General features: G+C 43.3%; 1 protein-coding gene across 1 annotated transcript in view; it reads left to right on the plus strand.

Moving 5' to 3' along the window:
- LOC139315026 (golgin subfamily A member 4-like) overlaps positions 1–25550 on the plus strand; it is a 122392-nt gene that overhangs the window by 22087 nt on the left and 74755 nt on the right. Inside the window, exons 16-29 of the mRNA XM_070941048.1 lie at positions 3054–3125; positions 3294–3358; positions 3944–4090; positions 4222–4362; positions 4602–4739; positions 5108–5201; positions 6662–6712; positions 14908–14979; positions 15148–15212; positions 15798–15944; positions 16076–16216; positions 16456–16593; positions 16962–17055; positions 18520–18570. Coding sequence (XP_070797149.1) covers positions 3054–3125; positions 3294–3358; positions 3944–4090; positions 4222–4362; positions 4602–4739; positions 5108–5201; positions 6662–6712; positions 14908–14979; positions 15148–15212; positions 15798–15944; positions 16076–16216; positions 16456–16593; positions 16962–17055; positions 18520–18570 — 1416 coding nt within the window. The remainder of the gene's footprint in view (positions 1–3053; positions 3126–3293; positions 3359–3943; positions 4091–4221; positions 4363–4601; positions 4740–5107; positions 5202–6661; positions 6713–14907; positions 14980–15147; positions 15213–15797; positions 15945–16075; positions 16217–16455; positions 16594–16961; positions 17056–18519; positions 18571–25550) is intronic.

Raw genomic sequence — 25550 nt, forward strand, 5'->3', positions numbered from 1 at the left:
GTTGAGGAGCTAAGTGCTGAGGTGCTGAAGTGCGGACGTTCTGAGGTGCTGAAGTGCTGAAGTGCGGAGGTGCTGAAGTGCTGAGGTTCTGAGGAGCTGAGGTGCGGAAGTGCTGAAGCGCTGAGGTGCTGAAGCGTCGAGGAGCTGAAGTGCGGAGGTGCTGAAGTGCGGAGGTGTTGAGGAGCTAAGTGCTGAGGTGCTGAAGTGCGGACGTTCTGAGGTGCTGAAGTGCTGAAGTGCGGAGGTGCTGAAGTGCTGAGGTTCTGAGGAGCTGAGGTGCGGAAGTGCTGAAGTGCTGAGGTGCTGAAGCGTCGAGGAGCTGAAGTGCGGAGGTGCTGAAGTGCTGAGGTGCTGAAGCGTCGAGGAGCTGAGGATCCTGGTAAGGACACACCTCCGGAAGGAGGACCCAGCGTGTCACAGTTCACACTTCGAGAGAAACCACTGAGATGTCATCACCCCATAGCACCAAGCCTTGATGACTTGTTTGCTTGGCACCTTGTAAAATTTTGTTGCTAATCCCCATTTTAAATAGAATACCAAGAAGACCTCTGCTATTTGTTGGTGGCCGCAAAACAATGAGCTTGTTTTTCATATGAAGCTCTCATCACTATTGCAAATTTTATTGATGCAGTTGTGATCGCAATCAATCTCACAAAAAGTAGTACCGCCTAAACTGTGAGAAAGCAACTTGTTGGGCTACCTTTGCAGATTGGCATTTGGGGAAAAAGTGAACACTTTTCTCACGCGCTAAATCAAAAATTTTACCTCTAGAAATTGTTAGCGTCTGTTGTGGTTTGAAAGGAAAAAAGTTCCTTAAATTAAAAGACTTTTCATGGGGAATATTATAACACGGCCAGTTATATAGATCATTCTAGATACAGTAGTTTAGCAGGTCCATGGTTGTATCTCCTACATAGTAGGATTTACATTTTGAAAACAAAGTTAGTGTTGATGTTTCTTGTTATAATATGGAAAGTGAAAAGTCCTGGAGAGGGATGGGCAACCAGGTGCTATCCAGGAAGATTGGACTGTGTTTCCCTCAGTTATTAGGGGAGGCAAAGGGAGTTGCCTTTTCAAGCACTTAGAGCCTGACTACCGAAGAGAATGTGAAGAGAATGCGTTTCAGCAGACGTTGAAGTCTGCGGGAGAAAACAAGAAGCTCCACTGCTCTTTGGAGACTAAACTATTAGGCAGATGGGAGATGGCCTTTTCCTGCATCATTCCCAGAGTTTAAAAGGCACTCTTGAGGAAGCTGCATTTGGCTACAGCTCTGTCTTTAAGTCACGTCGTCACGGCGGCATCACGTGACATATCTGGACTTTTTTTCTCCTTCACTAAACCGGGTGTGGCTGTGGCCAGGATGTGACCCATCCAGCCCACGGGCTGGGAGCTTGACACAGCCCTGTCCTAAAGGATCAGATTAGAGGACCTGGAGGGCAAATATAATTTAAAAATGATGTGCTATTGTAGACATTGTGTCTCAAGATCTACATTCCAATTTTTGAAATAAAAATGTTAAAGCTATTCTGCATTCTCACCTATTACCTTACCTTCTAGTTTCCATCACTGATTTTGCGATGGAAAACCATTTGTTGAGAAGATTAAGAGAAACCATGAAACGTCTCCAAAAAGAGGTAAGAAAAAACATTTGTTCATAGGCTGTCGCAGTAAATGCTATTCTCAAGTGTGATAAAACGTATAGAAATTTGAATAGTTAGGTCGGTCGGTCGGTCGGTCGGTCGGTCGGTAGGTGGGTAGTAGGTGGGTAGGTAAATAGGTCGGTCGGTCAGTCCCTGAGAATCAAACACAAACAAGTGGAAGGAAAGCAAAGAGAGAGACCCAGAGTCTCTATTGCAACTTGGGCAGCCAAATAAGTTGGATGAATGAATCAATGAACTTGCAGAGCTATCTTAGGTCATTGTAAGTATTGATTTAACATATTTAATAGGCCAAGTTGCTAATGGAGGTTTTACATGACTTTTAGCAGGAGTACTTTTCGTTTTCTCTGCACTTAAAATGAAAGGGCTGTTTGGGGATATAGTAGAAGGACTCCCTATCTGTCCCATTCCTATTCCCAAGAATAGGAATGGGAATTTTTCAAGAGGAAGCAGGACTTTCTTTTTTGTTTTCCTTGAAGATGTTTAGATTCTCATCCAAGAAGCTGCTCCAGTTGTGGACAAACATCAAAATCTTCCAGGCCGGGGTGCAAACTTTAGATGACAGAAATACAGTTGGCACCGCAGATTTGAAGCTGAAACTATCTTTAACAACAACCCAAGTCACATAGAGCTGTTAGAAAAAATAGTGGCTGTCAATTTGTTTGTTTTTGTAAATGGGGTATTTTGTCATGGCAGGAAGAAACATCCAGACTTCCTCTTCTGTCATCTACCACAGAAGAACGGAGACGTGCTGAGGTAATTGTTAATAATGCATGTGCAACATATTTTAGATAGTGTACATGTTCGCTTTCTATTTCCATTACATATATGAGATCCACACACACACACCCCTATTCAATACAAACTAGTTTATTTGTAATTTCTAATAAAGAATGGCAATTATCAGAGTTTGTGCTAATTCTTGGTTCGTTCCTTCCTTGCCACATTAGCTACTTTCTTTGGCCCTATACAATAGTAACATAAAATTTAGATGATTCATATTTGGTTTGAACCACTGTCTTTTACGTTTCCTAAACAAATTAACTAAAACTAGGTCTTTCTTTTTTTATCCCAGCCGGAATACTCTTTATTGCCTGTATTGAACATCTACAGAAATAAATTGGGAGTTGCACATGTGTGTGCTCATCTTGGAATGCATGATTTTAATATGCACAAATATGCTTGTCTACACCCCTGACTCTTTTCCTAAAGAGGAACTTTAAAGTAATATCCTCTTTACACTGACATCACAGAGAATTAATGGAAAACAAATTCATGTAATTCTTCTCATGATCATGAAATGTATCTCCTTGAAGAAATTTTCGTAAGGAAGAAAATTATCAAGCAAACATCTACAATTCATTTTATGTTTTTCATTCTTCACGGAATTGCTAGGTTTCCAGGCGTCCAGAAAATATTAGGATGCAGCTGGACCAGGATTTAAATTTAAGGATGCGTTCCCATCAGGTAAGCCATCTAGCATGTGAGGAATCTTTTGAGCGTGGATTAAATAATTCACGTCGTAATAAGAGGGGAAGAAGCCCAGTGTGAGTGATGGGGTAGTGGGGGTGGGGGTAGGGAGTGGGCTGATATGGAAATATATTCCTGACTTGTGATGTACTTTTGTTTCTCTAGATTGTTCACACCAAAACCGAAAGACTGGAAGTAGATCTGAAGAGAGCGAGGAACCAGAGTTATGCGTAAGTCATGGCATACGCCATACCTTTATGTGGTGCACAAACATTTTAGGTATCCTCTACACTACAGAATGACTTCTGAAAAGAGTTTAGTAACACTTTGCTGTTTATTATCTTGAGGGTTTATTAATACCCTTGTTACGCTCCCTCATAAACAAGGTCCGGCGGAGCACGAGATAACAAGGGTATTGATACAATTAATATACGCTCCCTCATAAACAAGGTACTACTATCTCTGAGAGACCAACTTGTTGAAATATGTCGACAGTTAGGCATTTGTGAGCAGTGAGAACTTTCCCCATATCCTACATCCATAACTTTACTTTGCTTCTGAAAATCATTTTGAATTTGTTTGTGCCTTTCATGGAACATATTTAGAAAAAAAGAAAAATAAATGGTCAAAGCATTATTTCCTGTGCATTGACGTACACACACAAACGTGGCGCACGAAAGCGCACGCACGCACGCACCCACCCATGAAGGTATTTTTAATGTGTTTTAATTGAAGAAAAGGAGTGATCATTCAAGTAAAAAAGCTCATTCTTTTACAAAGGGAGCTAATTTCTCTCCGATCTTCATAATTTGCAGAAAGACAATGGAAATGTCAAAACTCCTGACAGAGAAAGAGGAGCTGGAATTAAAAATTCAGGAGCTTACGAATAAAAATCTGCAACTGGCCAAAGAAAAAGAGGAACTCTTCATACTCTGCAAAGAGTATGAAGAAAAGCTGAGCAGGTGAGCTAGTAACCCTGACTTCCTCTTCCTTTCTCAGCTATTTCAGTTAGTTTTAATGTTAAACGAGTATTATGATTCAAATAAAAAAAACCTAAGGGGGCTAATTTCACTCTGCTCGTGATATTTTACAGGGAAAAGAGTTCAGATGAGCCTGGGCAGCTGGACAAACTCAGACGAGAAAATGAGAGTCTCAGCTGCAAGCTTAAAAAATATGCTGGAGAAAATGCAGAGCTCCTACGGGAAAATAATGACCTTAAAGAAGAATTTTATAGGTGAGAAATGTTTAGATCGAACTTGATTTTTTCTTTCCAATTCAAATTTATTTATTAGAGCCCTTAAGCCAGATATACCGGATGAAAGAAATGTTCCATTCTTTTATATGTATGTATAACTGAATAAGAGAAGAGCAATAGGTATAATGGATTGCAAAAATAATTAAGAATGTAGGTATGCTTAGTAATTCAAGTAAAAAATGAAGAGGGCTAATATCTCTTGTCCTCATAATTTACAGAAAAAGAGCAGTAATAGCAAAGCTAGCGATAGAAAACAAAGAGCTCGAAATGAAAACAGAGGTCCTGACCTTCAAAAATATTGAGTTGACCGACGAGAAAGAGGAGCTCTGCCGAGAGTACGAAATAAGACTGTGGAGGTGAGAAATTTTTAGATAGCCACCATGAATTTCCTGTTCCAGAATTTCACATTAGGTTCCCCTTATCTTAGAAAGCTTGGGAAAACCTGAACATCTCCTTACTTCAGAAAGAAATTAATGAATTATGGCTCATTATACTTTTACATATACAAATCTAGGAGTTAATCTCATGGAAGTGAATGGGAAGATATGTATAGGAGAGATCTTTTAACCTCCAACCCCCGCTGCCCAACAATATTCATACACTTCTACACACTTTAGACACAAGAGTGAGAGTTTCCTGACATCAAAGCAGTTCCCATCCTTTTTAAATTAAGAATGCTTTGTTGTTGGTCCAGATTCACATCTAACCTTCTGGCTTTTTCTAGAGAGACACAACTGAGGAAGGGCCGCTGCCCCTTAATGATGGACCGAGACCAGATGGAGCAGAGACCCAGCAGCAGAGAGAGCAAAGGAGGCTCTGTGAGTCTCTGCCAAACAAGGGCAGACATTACCGAAAACAAGACAGAAGCTCAAGACAAAACGAAGCCTCAAATCAATTTGAGATATCAATTAAATAAGAAATGGCTTAAGGCTTCAGTAGACAGCCTTAAAATCAGAACATCTAAGGAACCCGGGCAAAATATACTGAGGTGGCTTCAGCAATCGCTGAAAATCCTGAAAGAGGATTCCTCTGAACTGTACACCCTGCCCGAATGGCTTAAAGCATCCACCACCAACCTCCCGAAGGAATGTGCTGAGGCATCCAGGGGGGATGTGAATGGTTGGCTAGAAACATCGATAAATCATCTCCAAGAAGAAGGGCCAGAAACCTGCGATTTAGATGTGCAGGGATGGCTTGAAGCATCTATTATAGGCATTCAACATCTACAAAAATCCAAGTCGAGCCAGAAAAAAGGGATGGCTGGAAAAATCAATAGAGAACCTCAAGAAGCAATGTCCTGAAGGATCTCTGGTGAATAGATTAGAATGGCTTCAAGGATCCTTAGAAAGCCTGTCACTTTCTGGAGAACCTAGACCAGTTCTTGAAAAATGGCTTCGACAATCCTTAAAAAACCTGCAAGACGAAGGTCCTAAAGTATCTAAACAAGATGCCAAAAAATGACTTGAAATATCTATAAAGAATCTTGAGGAGGAAGGACGCCTAGGTACTCGGGAATGGCTTGAAGCCTCTATGAAAGGCGTTCAGGATCTACAGAAGTCCACGGTAGAGATTAAAAGAACTCTGAGGAAGAGATGGTTTGAAAAATCAATAGCAAACCTCAAGAAGCAATGTTCCGAAGGACCCGTGGAAAATAGTTTACAATGGCTTCAAGGATCCTTAGAAAGCTTTTTATTTTCTGAAGAACCCATACCGCAACTGGAAAAATGGCTTCAACGATCCCTGAAAAACTTGGAAAAGGTCCTGAAACATACAAGCAAGATGCCAAAAATGGCTTGAAATATCTGTAAATAGCTTCAAAGGGGAAGGACCTGAAGCACCCCATCTAGGTACTCGGGAATGTCCCGAAGCATCTATTAAGGGCATCCAGGATCTCAAATACTCTAAGGAATCAAAAACAAGCATGGTAAAGAGGAAGGAGAGGGTGATTTGGGTAGAACCTGCTTGCTCTGAAAGAAACTTATGGGTGGATGGATGGCTTCAAGCATCTTTAGCAAGTTCAGAAAGAATGGTCCTAGTGCATCCAAAACAGATATGCAAGCATGGCTACAACCATCTCTGAAAAACCTCAGACGAGAATCCCCGGAAGAAGCCAGAAAGAATGGCTCTTGGAATGCATAGAAAACGTCCTGAAGAAATCGTGCAATATGTGAATGAGTAGCTTGAGATAGTTTTAAATCACCTCCATGGGGAAGAGCCTGAAACGTCCCATCCCATCCCATCTTGGTACAGACTTGTCTCTCATTTCTGCTGCTTCTAGGGTTACTGGGATCAAGATGACCAAATGTACAAACTGGAAACCTATCAGCAAGTATTTATTGTTTTGGTTTTCCAAAACTTCTTGGGCCTTTTTGGAGTGAGTGGCATACTGTTTTCCTAATGGACGTTGGTATTACAGCAGGAGCTTCATAACCAATGAACGCTTGTCATCAACAATAGCGATTATCTAGACGCTGCCTTAAGTTGGGTGGGAGGAGAAAAGAAAGAGAGTGGAAGGAAAAAGGAAAGAAGAAGCGATTGATATGGAGGAAGAAAAGGAAAGAAGGGCCAAACGACAAGCATGATTTATGCCAAAATGCCAAGAATGGATAGACAACCGTAGAGCACGGACAAAGAAAGGATAGACCAAGATTGCATATGCCATACAGGCTGTGTCACCTGTACCAACAACTCACTAAAACAAAGAGATCCTTGTGAACTAGGAATTATGCCAGTGAGAGCTGGATGATTCAGGAAGATAACCATCAAAGTTAAATAGTCTTCCCTGATAGCCTATCAAGAAATCTCAAGCCAAGTGAGATATCAGAAAAGCTGTCACCAAGGAGCTAGCTGAAGAAATGCATTTAAGCATTAGTTTAGAAATTAGATCAGTCAGCAATGACAACAATTTTAGATGCACGCCTCTGTTTCTATGTGCGATGTATGAAGAGGAAGCATTTTTCCTAAAAATACATATTACTGGTCCACAGCCCATGTGAATTTGCCCTACCTAGACATAAACAAAATGAGATATCATTCTGTAACTAAGAGGTTAGTTCACGGATCAGAAGGTCTGGAAATAGCTTCCCCATGAACTCAACAGATATCTTAAACAAGCCATGATAGCCTAGGTCAGCACATTTAGGAAAAGAACAAGACAGATTTACTCGTCATGGCTGTGGTAAGGATTTCTGAAGCATCTTGATGAGAAGCACTGTGAATACTGTATCATCTCTGGTGGAGAATCTGTGGGCCTCCAGTATTTTGGGGGTAGAAATTCCCAGCTCATGGGCCTTCTCTCCGAGGCTGGAATCCGGGAACATCTGCAGCCCTCCTTTTGAGAGAAATGCCGTGTTTTCACCTGATTCTTACAGGAGAAGTTTCGGCATGTGCGCTACTCTTTTGGACCATTTCAAATGGGTCTTCACCGTTGATCATTTTGTTTGTTTGGAGTCAACTGACCTACGTGTATAAAATCATATAGGAAACCACATGCCGCTCTCATCGAAAAGCCAGATGTGAAAGCTGGAAGCTTTGAAGGTGAAAAGGAATCAACCAAAATCAGAAGTGCTCCCCTGAGTGCAGCATTGCTAGCATAACAATGCAGCCTATGTGGAAGGAAGGGGATGCCTTATCAGGAAACGTGTCAGACTTCCATGCCCGTCCGACAGTTATGGACCACGGTCTTGTCTGTTGTGTGGGGCTGTACGCCCAGGGCCTCAGAGCATCACCATTGCTTGAAATGGGGTTCCCAGCAGCAAAAGAGCCATCATTGGACTTGATGGTGCAGGAGTATGAAGGGAGTTCCAGAAAAAGTGCAGACTGCAGGAACCCTTTCAGCAGGTCGAAAAAGGCTCCCCACCCATTTGCACTACTCAGGTGACCCTGAGGACCAAGCAAACCTCCAAGTGGCCTCAACAACTCTCTAAAAGAATACAAATGCCCAGCTGTCTGCAAGGAATATCAATCCTTCCATTCCCACCATCCAATCAGACCTGAAGAACCTTCTTGGTTGAGAAGCGAAATGACTTCTAAGACTTGATGCTTTCGTCTATTTAATTTGCCTTCTACAGCACGTTGCTATCACGTGACGTTCCGTGACATTTTTTACCTTTGGGGAGCTGGTGTGGGCATGGCCTGTGCATGGGGCATACGGCCTGAAGGCCGCCAGTTTGACATCCCTGTTCTACAGGTACTTAATAAAGCCTGAAATCTCCTCGTTAACTGGTTTGTTCGTTGTGTTTGGATTCTCAAAGAGCCATTTATCTGGCCCCTGGGCCATTGCCTGATACTTTGCGAAAAACACACACAGACACGTAAACATATCTGATTTATCATATCAGATTTATTTACTTTGAATAACATGTAAATTAACAATCAAACAAAGGAGCCACCTAAACAAATTTCCTATTCAGATGCAATTGTGCCAAGAGGCCAAGATCCCTTGCAAATTAGGCTCCCACCAGAAATCAACTGTATCCATAAGGTATCTGGGGGAGACCACCAATATGGGTCTGGCCTTGCATAGGGCCCAATCTCTAAAAGGGGAACTTTCACTCAAATCGTGGTTATTCTCATCTACAATCCCTCCGCATGCAGTGTAAAGGGAGGCACACACCGCACGGATGCGTTTTAAAAGTCAGACAACTTTTCAGTCAGTCAGAAATTCATATCCACCATGAATCAGTTACAAGGAGCTGAGAGCCCACTACGTACGAGCAATCGCAAAGTAAATCTGGTTTTGATCCTGGGGAAGTTGCAATAGGATCTAGGGGCTGAGTACATTACTATCTGTTGCATAAAATAATCTACTCCCTTAAGAAAAACCAAAGCATTTGGAGACTGCAACAAGGCCACTTTATAAGCATCAAGAAAATGAGAGGTCATTCAATGAAAAAAAGATTATGCAGTAAAAGTGACGATGTAAAAGCTGTCACATGATGACATGAATAATTAATTTATGACCAGGGATGAAATGGCAAAAATTTGACAACAAGGTGTCTGATGGAAAGACCAGGTCCACACACGAAGGTCCAATTAAACTGATTTAATGCTAAACAGTCTATGTGTCAACTCGCAAAGGTCCCGTCGGAACGCTGAAACTATGCACAGAATCTTCTCAACTAACAATTAGCACAACAGAATTCAGGGTTGGACTTACAGCTTGAGCAGACTACTCTGGCACTGCATAAGAGTGAACGTATGTGTCTGTTATTCAGGGACAGTTGCATACGTGTTCCTTTTATACATCAGCAAATTTTAACATTCCCTGCTTGTATGTGCCTTGCCTTCCCCCATTTCCCATTAGGAAGCCTGAACCCATAGTGCGCATGCAGGAGCGCACCTCTGCACAACCCACAGTTGGAATTTGGGAGGTGTTTGTGTCAGCCTGTATTGCTTCATGTTCAGGAGCTCATGGTACCGGAGAGTTTTTGTTCCTCTTTCCCTCCATCCATTAACCGTGTGAGATAAAGGGATGAGAAAGTGTGAGGAAGTCACCCAGGAACGTCTATGGTTGGACTTGAACCGAGAGGCTCCTTGTTCCTCATCTAATACCTTGACTGCTGCATCACAATTGATCTGAACTCTCAACTTTGGTGGTTTACTTACATTTGTCCTTGTGGAACCATTCTAAAATTTCTTAGACTTAGCTTAAGATCTCCAAGGAGAGCCAATGTTCTTCTGAAGCTGCCTAGAGCTTAACTGTCTTTTTCAGACCCAATGGGGTCGATAAAGTGGGGGCTTTGATGTCCACAGTTGGGAGGAAAAATTGATGGCTGTCAATTCTCTAATCTTCTCTCCCTTCGCTTTAGAATGTTCTCCTAATGTCCAGCTGAAACCCTTCCATCTTTTGATTCTGTCTTCTGAAGCACCAGAGGCAAGATGGACTCTCTCTCAGGTTCTTCTGGAGACAGTAATTTCCTTTCCCTTTAAAATTCTCTTTACGAGACTAATCAGTAACTCTCTCGACATGTCGTCGTGTTAGAGTTAAAAGGCCTCCCCACAGACAAGAGAGGAGACAGGACGACCCTCCCTCAGCCACCTTGCCCACAGCTGAACTGTTCCAAGAATCAAGAGAGTCACATAAATCTGTTCCACCCTTGACATGGGCAATCTGCCACTTGAGAAAATTAACCAGTGTTGTGTTCCTGGCACAGATGTGTCCCAAGGATTTCTCCACAGGCAAAATAGGATGGTAAAGTTGGATGGTAATTCACCAGAGGGATGAAACAAAGCAGACACATGCTAGAAATTGAGAAATGATTAGAGTTTTTGGAATCATTTGTGAGTGGTCATTTAGTAGATGGACACTTGTTGAAATGGTGCGACCTCAAGATAGTCATTGTTGCAGAAAGGACCCCACCCACTGAGATGGTTTCGTGCCCTGTAATGGTTCCACTCCATCGCACTCCAGAAGCAAAGGGCATTTGGTATAATGGACATAGTAGAAGCACCCCTAAACTCAAGCCTGATAAACAGCCAAGCATTTTTGGGGTTGTTCTGAAATTAGTAAAAAGCGAAAGAATGTTTCAATGGGGTTGTAGCCCAAGCTCCAATACCACACGATAGTGGACAGCCATTGATTGATTTGAGCACGAGGGGGCATAGGAGGGGGTATCCGCTATCTGCCATGACACTGTGGGGCATACAAGTTGCACCTCTAGCATCTATCCACAGCTAAATAAAAGATTAAGACATAGTAGACCGTGTCATGAAACACTGATTGTGATGACTTTGACTGCTACATATATATATATCCAGGATCCCAATCCTTGTGCTGAGGTGTTGAGGAGTTGAGGTGCTGAGTTGCGGAGGAGCTGAGGTGCTGAATTGCGGAGGTGTTGAGGAGCTAAGGTGCTGAAGTGCGGAGGTGCTGAAGTGCGGACGTTCTGAGGTGCTGAAGTGCTGAAGTGCAGAGGTGCTGAAGTGCTGAGGTTCTGAGGTGCTGAAGCGCTGAGGCGCTGAAGCGCTGAGGAGCTGAGGTGCGGAGGTGCTGACGTGCGGAGGTGCTGAAGTGCTGAGGAGCTGAAGTGCGGAGGTGCTGAAGTGCTGAGGTGCTGAAGTGCGGAGGTGTTGAGGAGCTAAGTGCTGAGGTGCTGAAGTGCTGAGGTTCTGAGGTGCTGAAGTGCTGAAGTGCGGAGGTGCTGAAGTGCTGAGGTTCTGAGGTGCTGAAGCGCTGAGGCGCTGAAGCGCTGAGGAGCTGAGGTGCGGAGGTGCTGACGTGCGGAGGTGCTGAAGTGCTGAGGAGCTGAAGTGCGGAGGTGCTGAAGTGCTGAGGTGCTGAAGTGCGGAGGAGTTGAGGAGCTAAGTGCTGAGGTGCTGAAGTGCTGAGGTTCTGAGGTGCTGAAGTGCTGAAGTGCGGAGGTGCTGAAGTGCTGAGGTTCTGAGGAGCTGAGGTGCGGAAGTGCTGAAGCGCTGAGGTGCTGAAGCGTCGAGGAGCTGAAGTGCGGAGGTGCTGAAGTGCGGAGGTGTTGAGGAGCTAAGTGCTGAGGTGCTGAAGTGCGGACGTTCTGAGGTGCTGAAGTGCTGAAGTGCGGAGGTGCTGAAGTGCTGAGGTTCTGAGGAGCTGAGGTGCGGAAGTGCTGAAGCGCTGAGGTGCTGAAGCGTCGAGGAGCTGAAGTGCGGAGGTGCTGAAGTGCGGAGGTGTTGAGGAGCTAAGTGCTGAGGTGCTGAAGTGCGGACGTTCTGAGGTGCTGAAGTGCTGAAGTGCGGAGGTGCTGAAGTGCTGAGGTTCTGAGGAGCTGAGGTGCGGAAGTGCTGAAGTGCTGAGGTGCTGAAGCGTCGAGGAGCTGAAGTGCGGAGGTGCTGAAGTGCTGAGGTGCTGAAGCGTCGAGGAGCTGAGGATCCTGGTAAGGACACACCTCCGGAAGGAGGACCCAGCGTGTCACAGTTCACACTTCGAGAGAAACCACTGAGATGTCATCACCCCATAGCACCAAGCCTTGATGACTTGTTTGCTTGGCACCTTGTAAAATTTTGTTGCTAATCCCCATTTTAAATAGAATACCAAGAAGACCTCTGCTATTTGTTGGTGGCCGCAAAACAATGAGCTTGTTTTTCATATGAAGCTCTCATCACTATTGCAAATTTTATTGATGCAGTTGTGATCGCAATCAATCTCACAAAAAGTAGTACCGCCTAAACTGTGAGAAAGCAACTTGTTGGGCTACCTTTGCAGATTGGCATTTGGGGAAAAAGTGAACACTTTTCTCACGCGCTAAATCAAAAATTTTACCTCTAGAAATTGTTAGCGTCTGTTGTGGTTTGAAAGGAAAAAAGTTCCTTAAATTAAAAGACTTTTCATGGGGAATATTATAACACGGCCAGTTATATAGATCATTCTAGATACAGTAGTTTAGCAGGTCCATGGTTGTATCTCCTACATAGTAGGATTTACATTTTGAAAACAAAGTTAGTGTTGATGTTTCTTGTTATAATATGGAAAGTGAAAAGTCCTGGAGAGGGATGGGCGACCAGGTGCTATCCAGGAAGATTGGACTGTGTTTCCCTCAGTTATTAGGGGAGGCAAAGGGAGTTGCCTTTTCAAGCACTTAGAGCCTGACTACCGAAGAGAATGTGAAGAGAATGCGTTTCAGCAGACGTTGAAGTCTGCGGGAGAAAACAAGAAGCTCCACTGCTCTTTGGAGACTAAACTATTAGGCAGATGGGAGATGGCCTTTTCCTGCATCATTCCCAGAGTTTAAAAGGCACTCTTGAGGAAGCTGCATTTGGCTACAGCTCTGTCTTTAAGTCACGTCGTCACGGCGGCATCACGTGACATATCTGGACTTTTTTTCTCCTTCACTAAACCGGGTGTGGCTGTGGCCAGGATGTGACCCATCCAGCCCACGGGCTGGGAGCTTGACACAGCCCTGTCCTAAAGGATCAGATTAGAGGACCTGGAGGGCAAATATAATTTAAAAATGATGTGCTATTGTAGACATTGTGTCTCAAGATCTACATTCCAATTTTTGAAATAAAAATGTTAAAGCTATTCTGCATTCTCACCTATTACCTTACCTTCTAGTTTCCATCACTGATTTTGCGATGGAAAACCATTTGTTGAGAAGATTAAGAGAAACCATGAAACGTCTCCAAAAAGAGGTAAGAAAAAACATTTGTTCATAGGCTGTCGCAGTAAATGCTATTCTCAAGTGTGATAAAACGTATAGAAATTTGAATAGTTAGGTCGGTCGGTCGGTCGGTCGGTCGGTCGGTAGGTGGGTAGTAGGTGGGTAGGTAAATAGGTCGGTCGGTCAGTCCCTGAGAATCAAACACAAACAAGTGGAAGGAAAGCAAAGAGAGAGACCCAGAGTCTCTATTGCAACTTGGGCAGCCAAATAAGTTGGATGAATGAATCAATGAACTTGCAGAGCTATCTTAGGTCATTGTAAGTATTGATTTAACATATTTAATAGGCCAAGTTGCTAATGGAGGTTTTACATGACTTTTAGCAGGAGTACTTTTCGTTTTCTCTGCACTTAAAATGAAAGGGCTGTTTGGGGATATAGTAGAAGGACTCCCTATCTGTCCCATTCCTATTCCCAAGAATAGGAATGGGAATTTTTCAAGAGGAAGCAGGACTTTCTTTTTTGTTTTCCTTGAAGATGTTTAGATTCTCATCCAAGAAGCTGCTCCAGTTGTGGACAAACATCAAAATCTTCCAGGCCGGGGTGCAAACTTTAGATGACAGAAATACAGTTGGCACCGCAGATTTGAAGCTGAAACTATCTTTAACAACAACCCAAGTCACATAGAGCTGTTGTTAGAAAAAATAGTGGCTGTCAATTTGTTTGTTTTTGTAAATGGGGTATTTTGTCATGGCAGGAAGAAACATCCAGACTTCCTCTTCTGTCATCTACCACAGAAGAACGGAGACGTGCTGAGGTAATTGTTAATAATGCATGTGCAACATATTTTAGATAGTGTACATGTTCGCTTTCTATTTCCATTACATATATGAGATCCACACACACACACCCCTATTCAATACAAACTAGTTTATTTGTAATTTCTAATAAAGAATGGCAATTATCAGAGTTTGTGCTAATTCTTGGTTCGTTCCTTCCTTGCCACATTAGCTACTTTCTTTGGCCCTATACAATAGTAACATAAAATTTAGATGATTCATATTTGGTTTGAACCACTGTCTTTTACGTTTCCTAAACAAATTAACTAAAACTAGGTCTTTCTTTTTTTATCCCAGCCGGAATACTCTTTATTGCCTGTATTGAACATCTACAGCAATAAATTGGGAGTTGCACATGTGTGTGCTCATCTTGGAATGCATGATTTTAATATGCACAAATATGCTTGTCTACACCCCTGACTCTTTTCCTAAAGAGGAACTTTAAAGTAATATCCTCTTTACACTGACATCACAGAGAATTAATGGAAAACAAATTCATGTAATTCTTCTCATGATCATGAAATGTATCTCCTTGAAGAAATTTTCGTAAGGAAGAAAATTATCAAGCAAACATCTACAATTCATTTTATGTTTTTCATTCTTCACGGAATTGCTAGGTTTCCAGGCGTCCAGAAAATATTAGGATGCAGCTGGACCAGGATTTAAATTTAAGGATGCGTTCCCATCAGGTAAGCCATCTAGCATGTGAGGAATCTTTTGAGCGTGGATTAAATAATTCACGTCGTAATAAGAGGGGAAGAAGCCCAGTGTGAGTGATGGGGTAGTGGGGGTGGGGGTAGGGAGTGGGCTGATATGGAAATATATTCCTGACTTGTGATGTACTTTTGTTTCTCTAGATTGTTCACACCAAAACCGAAAGACTGGAAGTAGATCTGAAGAGAGCGAGGAACCAGAGTTATGCGTAAGTCATGGCATACGCCATACCTTTATGTGGTGCACAAACATTTTAGGTATCCTCTACACTACAGAATGACTTCTGAAAAGAGTTTAGTAACACTTTGCTGTTTATTATCTTGAGGGTTTATTAATACCCTTGTTACGCTCCCTCATAAACAAGGTCCGGCGGAGCACGAGATAACAAGGGTATTGATACAATTAATATACGCTCCCTCATAAACAAGGTACTACTATCTCTGAGAGACCAACTTGTTGAAATATGTCGACAGTTAGGCATTTGTGAGCAGTGAGAACTTTCCCCATATCCTACATCCATAACTTTACTTTGCTTCTGAAAATCATTTTGAATTTGTTTGTGCCTTTCATGGAACATATTTAGAAAAAAAGAAAAATAAATGGTCAAAGCATTATTTCCTGTGCATTGACGTACACACACAAACGTGGCGCACGAAAGCGCACGCACGCACGCACCCACCCATGAAGGTATTTTTAATGTGTTTTAATTGAAGAAAAGGAGTGATCATTCAAGTAAAAAAGCTCATTCTTTTACAAAGGGAGCTAATTTCTCTCCGATCTTCATAATTTGCAGAAAGACAATGGAAATGTCAAAACTCCTGACAGAGAAAGAGGAGCTGGAATTAAAAATTCAGGAGCTTACGAATAAAAATCTGCAACTGGCCAAAGAAAAAGAGGAACTCTTCATACTCTGCAAAGAGTATGAAGAAAAGCTGAGCAGGTGAGCTAGTAACCCTGACTTCCTCTTCCTTTCTCAGCTATTTCAGTTAGTTTTAATGTTAAACGAGTATTATGATTCAAATAAAAAAAACCTAAGGGGGCTAATTTCACTCTGCTCGTGATATTTTACAGGGAAAAGAGTTCAGATGAGCCTGGGCAGCTGGACAAACTCAGACGAGAAAATGAGAGTCTCAGCTGCAAGCTTAAAAAATATGCTGGAGAAAATGCAGAGCTCCTACGGGAAAATAATGACCTTAAAGAAGAATTTTATAGGTGAGAAATGTTTAGATCGAACTTGATTTTTTCTTTCCAATTCAAATTTATTTATTAGAGCCCTTAAGCCAGATATACCGGATGAAAGAAATGTTCCATTCTTTTATATGTATGTATAACTGAATAAGAGAAGAGCAATAGGTATAATGGATTGCAAAAATAATTAAGAATGTAGGTATGCTTAGTAATTCAAGTAAAAAATGAAGAGGGCTAATATCTCTTGTCCTCATAATTTACAGAAAAAGAGCAGTAATAGCAAAGCTAGCGATAGAAAACAAAGAGCTCGAAATGAAAACAGAGGTCCTGACCTTCAAAAATATTGAGTTGACCGACGAGAAAGAGGAGCTCTGCCGAGAGTACGAAATAAGACTGTGGAGGTGAGAAATTTTTAGATAGCCACCATGAATTTCCTGTTCCAGAATTTCACATTAGGTTCCCCTTATCTTAGAAAGCTTGGGAAAACCTGAACATCTCCTTACTTCAGAAAGAAATTAATGAATTATGGCTCATTATACTTTTACATATACAAATCTAGGAGTTAATCTCATGGAAGTGAATGGGAAGATATGTATAGGAGAGATCTTTTAACCTCCAACCCCCGCTGCCCAACAATATTCATACACTTCTACACACTTTAGACACAAGAGTGAGAGTTTCCTGACATCAAAGCAGTTCCCATCCTTTTTAAATTAAGAATGCTTTGTTGTTGGTCCAGATTCACATCTAACCTTCTGGCTTTTTCTAGAGAGACACAACTGAGGAAGGGCCGCTGCCCCTTAATGATGGACCGAGACCAGATGGAGCAGAGACCCAGCAGCAGAGAGAGCAAAGGAGGCTCTGTGAGTCTCTGCCAAACAAGGGCAGACATTACCGAAAACAAGACAGAAGCTCAAGACAAAACGAAGCCTCAAATCAATTTGAGATATCAATTAAATAAGAAATGGCTTAAGGCTTCAGTAGACAGCCTTAAAATCAGAACATCTAAGGAACCCGGGCAAAATATACTGAGGTGGCTTCAGCAATCGCTGAAAATCCTGAAAGAGGATTCCTCTGAACTGTACACCCTGCCCGAATGGCTTAAAGCATCCACCACCAACCTCCCGAAGGAATGTGCTGAGGCATCCAGGGGGGATGTGAATGGTTGGCTAGAAACATCGATAAATCATCTCCAAGAAGAAGGGCCAGAAACCTGCGATTTAGATGTGCAGGGATGGCTTGAAGCATCTATTATAGGCATTCAACATCTACAAAAATCCAAGTCGAGCCAGAAAAAAGGGATGGCTGGAAAAATCAATAGAGAACCTCAAGAAGCAATGTCCTGAAGGATCTCTGGTGAATAGATTAGAATGGCTTCAAGGATCCTTAGAAAGCCTGTCACTTTCTGGAGAACCCAGACCAGTTCTTGAAAAATGGCTTCGACAATCCTTAAAAAACCTGCAAGACGAAGGTCCTAAAGTATCTATCTAAACAAGATGCCAAAAAATGACTTGAAATATCTATAAAGAATCTTGAGGAGGAAGGACGCCTAGGTACTCGGGAATGGCTTGAAGCCTCTATGAAAGGCGTTCAGGATCTACAGAAGTCCACGGTAGAGATTAAAAGAACTCTGAGGAAGAGATGGTTTGAAAAATCAATAGCAAACCTCAAGAAGCAATGTTCCGAAGGACCCGTGGAAAATAGTTTACAATGGCTTCAAGGATCCTTAGAAAGCTTTTTATTTTCTGAAGAACCCATACCGCAACTGGAAAAATGGCTTCAACGATCCCTGAAAAACTTGGAAAAGGTCCTGAAACATACAAGCAAGATGCCAAAAATGGCTTGAAATATCTGTAAATAGCTTCAAAGGGGAAGGACCTGAAGCACCCCATCTAGGTACTCGGGAATGTCCCGAAGCATCTATTAAGGGCATCCAGGATCTCAAATACTCTAAGGAATCAAAAACAAGCATGGTAAAGAGGAAGGAGAGGGTGATTTGGGTAGAACCTGCTTGCTCTGAAAGAAACTTATGGGTGGATGGATGGCTTCAAGCATCTTTAGCAAGTTCAGAAAGAATGGTCCTAGTGCATCCAAAACAGATATGCAAGCATGGCTACAACCATCTCTGAAAAACCTCAGACGAGAATCCCCGGAAGAAGCCAGAAAGAATGGCTCTTGGAATGCATAGAAAACGTCCTGAAGAAATCGTGCAATATGTGAATGAGTAGCTTGAGATAGTTTTAAATCACCTCCATGGGGAAGAGCCTGAAACGTCCCATCCCATCCCATCTTGGTACAGACTTGTCTCTCATTTCTGCTGCTTCTAGGGTTACTGGGATCAAGATGACCAAATGTACAAACTGGAAACCTATCAGCAAGTATTTATTGTTTTGGTTTTCCAAAACTTCTTGGGCCTTTTTGGAGTGAGTGGCATACTGTTTTCCTAATGGACGTTGGTATTACAGCAGGAGCTTCATAACCAATGAACGCTTGTCATCAACAATAGCGATTATCTAGACGCTGCCTTAAGTTGGGTGGGAGGAGAAAAGAAAGAGAGTGGAAGGAAAAAGGAAAGAAGAAGCGATTGATATGGAGGAAGAAAAGGAAAGAAGGGCCAAACGACAAGCATGATTTATGCCAAAATGCCAAGAATGGATAGACAACCGTAGAGCACGGACAAAGAAAGGATAGACCAAGATTGCATATGCCATACAGGCTGTGTCACCTGTACCAACAACTCACTAAAACAAAGAGATCCTTGTGAACTAGGAATTATGCCAGTGAGAGCTGGATGATTCAGGAAGATAACCATCAAAGTTAAATAGTCTTCCCTGATAGCCTATCAAGAAATCTCAAGCCAAGTGAGATATCAGAAAAGCTGTCACCAAGGAGCTAGCTGAAGAAATGCATTTAAGCATTAGTTTAGAAATTAGATCAGTCAGCAATGACAACAATTTTAGATGCACGCCTCTGTTTCTATGTGCGATGTATGAAGAGGAAGCATTTTTCCTAAAAATACATATTACTGGTCCACAGCCCATGTGAATTTGCCCTACCTAGACATAAACAAAATGAGATATCATTCTGTAACTAAGAGGTTAGTTCACGGATCAGAAGGTCTGGAAATAGCTTCCCCATGAACTCAACAGATATCTTAAACAAGCCATGATAGCCTAGGTCAGCACATTTAGGAAAAGAACAAGACAGATTTACTCGTCATGGCTGTGGTAAGGATTTCTGAAGCATCTTGATGAGAAGCACTGTGAATACTGTATCATCTCTGGTGGAGAATCTGTGGGCCTCCAGTATTTTGGGGGTAGAAATTCCCAGCTCATGGGCCTTCTCTCCGAGGCTGGAATCCGGGAACATCTGCAGCCCTCCTTTTGAGAGAAATGCCGTGTTTTCACCTGATTCTTACAGGAGAAGTTTCGGCATGTGCGCTACTCTTTTGGACCATTTCAAATGGGTCTTCACCGTTGATCATTTTGTTTGTTTGGAGTCAACTGACCTACGTGTATAAAATCATATAGGAAACCACATGCCGCTCTCATCGAAAAGCCAGATGTGAAAGCTGGAAGCTTTGAAGGTGAAAAGGAATCAACCAAAATCAGAAGTGCTCCCCTGAGTGCAGCATTGCTAGCATAACAATGCAGCCTATGTGGAAGGAAGGGGATGCCTTATCAGGAAACGTGTCAGACTTCCATGCCCGTCCGACAGTTATGGACCACGGTCTTGTCTGTTGTGTGGGGCTGTACGCCCAGGGCCTCAGAGCATCACCATTGCTTGAAATGGGGTTCCCAGCAGCAAAAGAGCCATCATTGGACTTGATGGTGCAGGAGTATGAAGGGAGTTCCAGAAAAAGTGCAGACTGCAGGAACCCTTTCAGCAGGTCGAAAAAGGCTCCCCACCCATTTGCACTACTCAGGTGACCCTGAGGACCAAGCAAACCTCCAAGTGGCCTCAACAACTCTCTAAAAGAATACAAATGCCCAGCTGTCTGCAAGGAATATCAATCCTTCCATTCCCACCATCCAATCAGACCTGAAGAACCTTCTTGGTTGAGAAGCGAAATGACTTCTAAGACTTGATGCTTTCGTCTATTTAATTTGCCTTCTACAGCACGTTGCTATCACGTGACGTTCCGTGACATTTTTTACCTTTGGGGAGCTGGTGTGGGCATGGCCTGTGCATGGGGCATACGGCCTGAAGGCCGCCAGTTTGACATCCCTGTTCTACAGGTACTTAATAAAGCCTGAAATCTCCTCGTTAACTGGTTTGTTCGTTGTGTTTGGATTCTCAAAGAGCCATTTATCTGGCCCCTGGGCCATTGCCTGATACTTTGCGAAAAACACACACAGACACGTAAACATATCTGATTTATCATATCAGATTTATTTACTTTGAATAACATGTAAATTAACAATCAAACAAAGGAGCCACCTAAACAAATTTCCTATTCAGATGCAATTGTGCCAAGAGGCCAAGATCCCTTGCAAATTAGGCTCCCACCAGAAATCAACTGTATCCATAAGGTATCTGGGGGAGACCACCAATATGGGTCTGGCCTTGCATAGGGCCCAATCTCTAAAAGGGGAACTTTCACTCAAATCGTGGTTATTCTCATCTACAATCCCTCCGCATGCAGTGTAAAGGGAGGCACACACCGCACGGATGCGTTTTAAAAGTCAGACAACTTTTCAGTCAGTCAGAAATTCATATCCACCATGAATCAGTTACAAGGAGCTGAGAGCCCACTACGTACGAGCAATCGCAAAGTAAATCTGGTTTTGATCCTGGGGAAGTTGCAATAGGATCTAGGGGCTGAGTACATTACTATCTGTTGCATAAAATAATCTACTCCCTTAAGAAAAACCAAAACATTTGGAGACTGCAACAAGGCCACTTTATAAGCATCAAGAAAATGAGAGGTCATTCAATGAAAAAAAGATTATGCAGTAAAAGTGACGATGTAAAAGCTGTCACATGATGACATGAATAATTAATTTATGACCAGGGATGAAATGGCAAAAATTTGACAACAAGGTGTCTGATGGAAAGACCAGGTCCACACACGAAGGTCCAATTAAACTGATTTAATGCTAAACAGTCTATGTGTCAACTCGCAAAGGTCCCGTCGGAACGCTGAAACTATGCACAGAATCTTCTCAACTAACAATTAGCACAACAGAATTCAGGGTTGGACTTACAGCTTGAGCAGACTACTCTGGCACTGCATAAGAGTGAACGTATGTGTCTGTTATTCAGGGACAGTTGCATACGTGTTCCTTTTATACATCAGCAAATTTTAACATTCCCTGCTTGTATGTGCCTTGCCTTCCCCCATTTCCCATTAGGAAGCCTGAACCCATAGTGCGCATGCAGGAGCGCACCTCTGCACAACCCACAGTTGGAATTTGGGAGGTGTTTGTGTCAGCCTGTATTGCTTCATGTTCAGGAGCTCATGGTACCGGAGAGTTTTTGTTCCTCTTTCCCTCCATCCATTAACCGTGTGAGATAAAGGGATGAGAAAGTGTGAGGAAGTCACCCAGGAACGTCTATGGTTGGACTTGAACCGAGAGGCTCCTTGTTCCTCATCTAATACCTTGACTGCTGCATCACAATTGATCTGAACTCTCAACTTTGGTGGTTTACTTACATTTGTCCTTGTGGAACCATTCTAAAATTTCTTAGACTTAGCTTAAGATCTCCAAGGAGAGCCAATGTTCTTCTGAAGCTGCCTAGAGCTTAACTGTCTTTTTCAGACCCAATGGGGTCGATAAAGTGGGGGCTTTGATGTCCACAGTTGGGAGGAAAAATTGATGGCTGTCAATTCTCTAATCTTCTCTCCCTTCGCTTTAGAATGTTCTCCTAATGTCCAGCTGAAACCCTTCCATCTTTTGATTCTGTCTTCTGAAGCACCAGAGGCAAGATGGACTCTCTCTCAGGTTCTTCTGGAGACAGTAATTTCCTTTCCCTTTAAAATTCTCTTTACGAGACTAATCAGTAACTCTCTCGACATGTCGTCGTGTTAGAGTTAAAAGGCCTCCCCACAGACAAGAGAGGAGACAGGACGACCCTCCCTCAGCCACCTTGCCCACAGCTGAACTGTTCCAAGAATCAAGAGAGTCACATAAATCTGTTCCACCCTTGACATGGGCAATCTGCCACTTGAGAAAATTAACCAGTGTTGTGTTCCTGGCACAGATGTGTCCCAAGGATTTCTCCACAGGCAAAATAGGATGGTAAAGTTGGATGGTAATTCACCAGAGGGATGAAACAAAGCAGACACATGCTAGAAATTGAGAAATGATTAGAGTTTTTGGAATCATTTGTGAGTGGTCATTTAGTAGATGGACACTTGTTGAAATGGTGCGACCTCAAGATAGTCATTGTTGCAGAAAGGACCCCACCCACTGAGATGGTTTCGTGCCCTGTAATGGTTCCACTCCATCGCACTCCAGAAGCAAAGGGCATTTGGTATAATGGACATAGTAGAAGCACCCCTAAACTCAAGCCTGATAAACAGCCAAGCATTTTTGAGGTTGTTCTGAAATTAGTAAAAAGCGAAAGAATGTTTCAATGGGGTTGTAGCCCAAGCTCCAATACCACACGATAGTGGACAGCCATTGATTGATTTGAGCACGAGGGGGCATAGGAGGGGGTATCCGCTATCTGCCATGACACTGTGGGGCATACAAGTTGCACCTCTAGCATCTATCCACAGCTAAATAAAAGATTAAGACATAGTAGACCGTGTCATGAAACACTGATTGTGATGACTTTGACTGCTACATATATATATATCCAGGATCCCAATCCTTGTGCTGAGGTGTTGAGGAGTTGAGGTGCTGAGTTGCGGAGGAGCTGAGGTGCTGAATTGCGGAGGTGTTGAGGAGCTAAGGTGCTGAAGTGCGGAGGTGCTGAAGGGCGGACATTCTGAGGTGCTGAAGTGCTGAAGTGCAGAGGTGCTGAAGTGCTGAGGTTCTGAGGTGCTGAAGCGCTGAGGCGCTGAAGCGCTGAGGAGCTGAGGTGCGGAGGTGCTGACGTGCGGAGGTGCTGAAGTGCTGAGGAGCTGAAGTGCGGAGGTGCTGAAGTGCTGAGGTGCTGAAGTGCGGAGGTGTTGAGGAGCTAAGTGCTGAGGTGCTGAAGTGCTGAGGTTCTGAGGTGCTGAAGTGCTGAAGTGCGGAGGTGCTGAAGTGCTGAGGTTCTGAGGTGCTGAAGCGCTGAGGCGCTGAAGCGCTGAGGAGCTGAGGTGCGGAGGTGCTGACGTGCGGAGGTGCTGAAGTGCTGAGGAGCTGAAGTGCGGAGGTGCTGAAGTGCTGAGGTGCTGAAGTGCGGAGGAGTTGAGGAGCTAAGTGCTGAGGTGCTGAAGTGCTGAGGTTCTGAGGTGCTGAAGTGCTGAAGTGCGGAGGTGCTGAAGTGCTGAGGTTCTGAGGAGCTGAGGTGCGGAAGTGCTGAAGCGCTGAGGTGCTGAAGCGTCGAGGAGCTGAAGTGCGGAGGTGCTGAAGTGCGGAGGTGTTGAGGAGCTAAGTGCTGAGGTGCTGAAGTGCGGACGTTCTGAGGTGCTGAAGTGCTGAAGTGCGGAGGTGCTGAAGTGCTGAGGTTCTGAGGAGCTGAGGTGCGGAAGTGCTGAAGCGCTGAGGTGCTGAAGCGTCGAGGAGCTGAAGTGCGGAGGTGCTGAAGTGCGGAGGTGTTGAGGAGCTAAGTGCTGAGGTGCTGAAGTGCGGACGTTCTGAGGTGCTGAAGTGCTGAAGTGCGGAGGTGCTGAAGTGCTGAGGTTCTGAGGAGCTGAGGTGCGGAAGTGCTGAAGTGCTGAGGTGCTGAAGCGTCGAGGAGCTGAAGTGCGGAGGTGCTGAAGTGCTGAGGTGCTGAAGCGTCGAGGAGCTGAGGATCCTGGTAAGGACACACCTCCGGAAGGAGGACCCAGCGTGTCACAGTTCACACTTCGAGAGAAACCACTGAGATGTCATCACCCCATAGCACCAAGCCTTGATGACTTGTTTCTTGGCACCTTGTAAAATTTTGTTGCTAATCCCCATTTTAAATAGAATACCAAGAAGACCTCTGCTATTTGTTGGTGGCCGCAAAACAATGAGCTTGTTTTTCATATGAAGCTCTCATCACTATTGCAAATTTTATTGATGCAGTTGTGATCGCAATCAATCTCACAAAAAGTAGTACCGCCTAAACTGTGAGAAAGCAACTTGTTGGGCTACCTTTGCAGATTGGCATTTGGGGAAAAAGTGAACACTTTTCTCACGCGCTAAATCAAAAATTTTACCTCTAGAAATTGTTAGCGTCTGTTGTGGTTTGAAAGGAAAAAAGTTCCTTAAATTAAAAGACTTTTCATGGGGAATATTATAACACGGCCAGTTATATAGATCATTCTAGATACAGTAGTTTAGCAGGTCCATGGTTGTATCTCCTACATAGTAGGATTTACATTTTGAAAACAAAGTTAGTGTTGATGTTTCTTGTTATAATATGGAAAGTGAAAAGTCCTGGAGAGGGATGGGCGACCAGGTGCTATCCAGGAAGATTGGACTGTGTTTCCCTCAGTTATTAGGGGAGGCAAAGGGAGTTGCCTTTTCAAGCACTTAGAGCCTGACTACCGAAGAGAATGTGAAGAGAATGCGTTTCAGCAGACGTTGAAGTCTGCGGGAGAAAACAAGAAGCTCCACTGCTCTTTGGAGACTAAACTATTAGGCAGATGGGAGATGGCCTTTTCCTGCATCATTCCCAGAGTTTAAAAGGCACTCTTGAGGAAGCTGCATTTGGCTACAGCTCTGTCTTTAAGTCACGTCGTCACGGCGGCATCACGTGACATATCTGGACTTTTTTTCTCCTTCACTAAACCGGGTGTGGCTGTGGCCAGGATGTGACCCATCCAGCCCACGGGCTGGGAGCTTGACACAGCCCTGTCCTAAAGGATCAGATTAGAGGACCTGGAGGGCAAATATAATTTAAAAATGATGTGCTATTGTAGACATTGTGTCTCAAGATCTACATTCCAATTTTTGAAATAAAAATGTTAAAGCTATTCTGCATTCTCACCTATTACCTTACCTTCTAGTTTCCATCACTGATTTTGCGATGGAAAACCATTTGTTGAGAAGATTAAGAGAAACCATGAAACGTCTCCAAAAAGAGGTAAGAAAAAACATTTGTTCATAGGCTGTCGCAGTAAATGCTATTCTCAAGTGTGATAAAACGTATAGAAATTTGAATAGTTAGGTCGGTCGGTCGGTCGGTCGGTCGGTCGGTAGGTGGGTAGTAGGTGGGTAGGTAAATAGGTCGGTCGGTCAGTCCCTGAGAATCAAACACAAACAAGTGGAAGGAAAGCAAAGAGAGAGACCCA

This window comes from Pituophis catenifer, unplaced genomic scaffold (assembly GCF_029215685.1).
Source record: "Pituophis catenifer annectens isolate HBS135680 unplaced genomic scaffold, rPitCat1.0.hap2 SCAF_3, whole genome shotgun sequence".
Lineage (NCBI taxonomy): Eukaryota > Metazoa > Chordata > Lepidosauria > Squamata > Colubridae > Pituophis > Pituophis catenifer.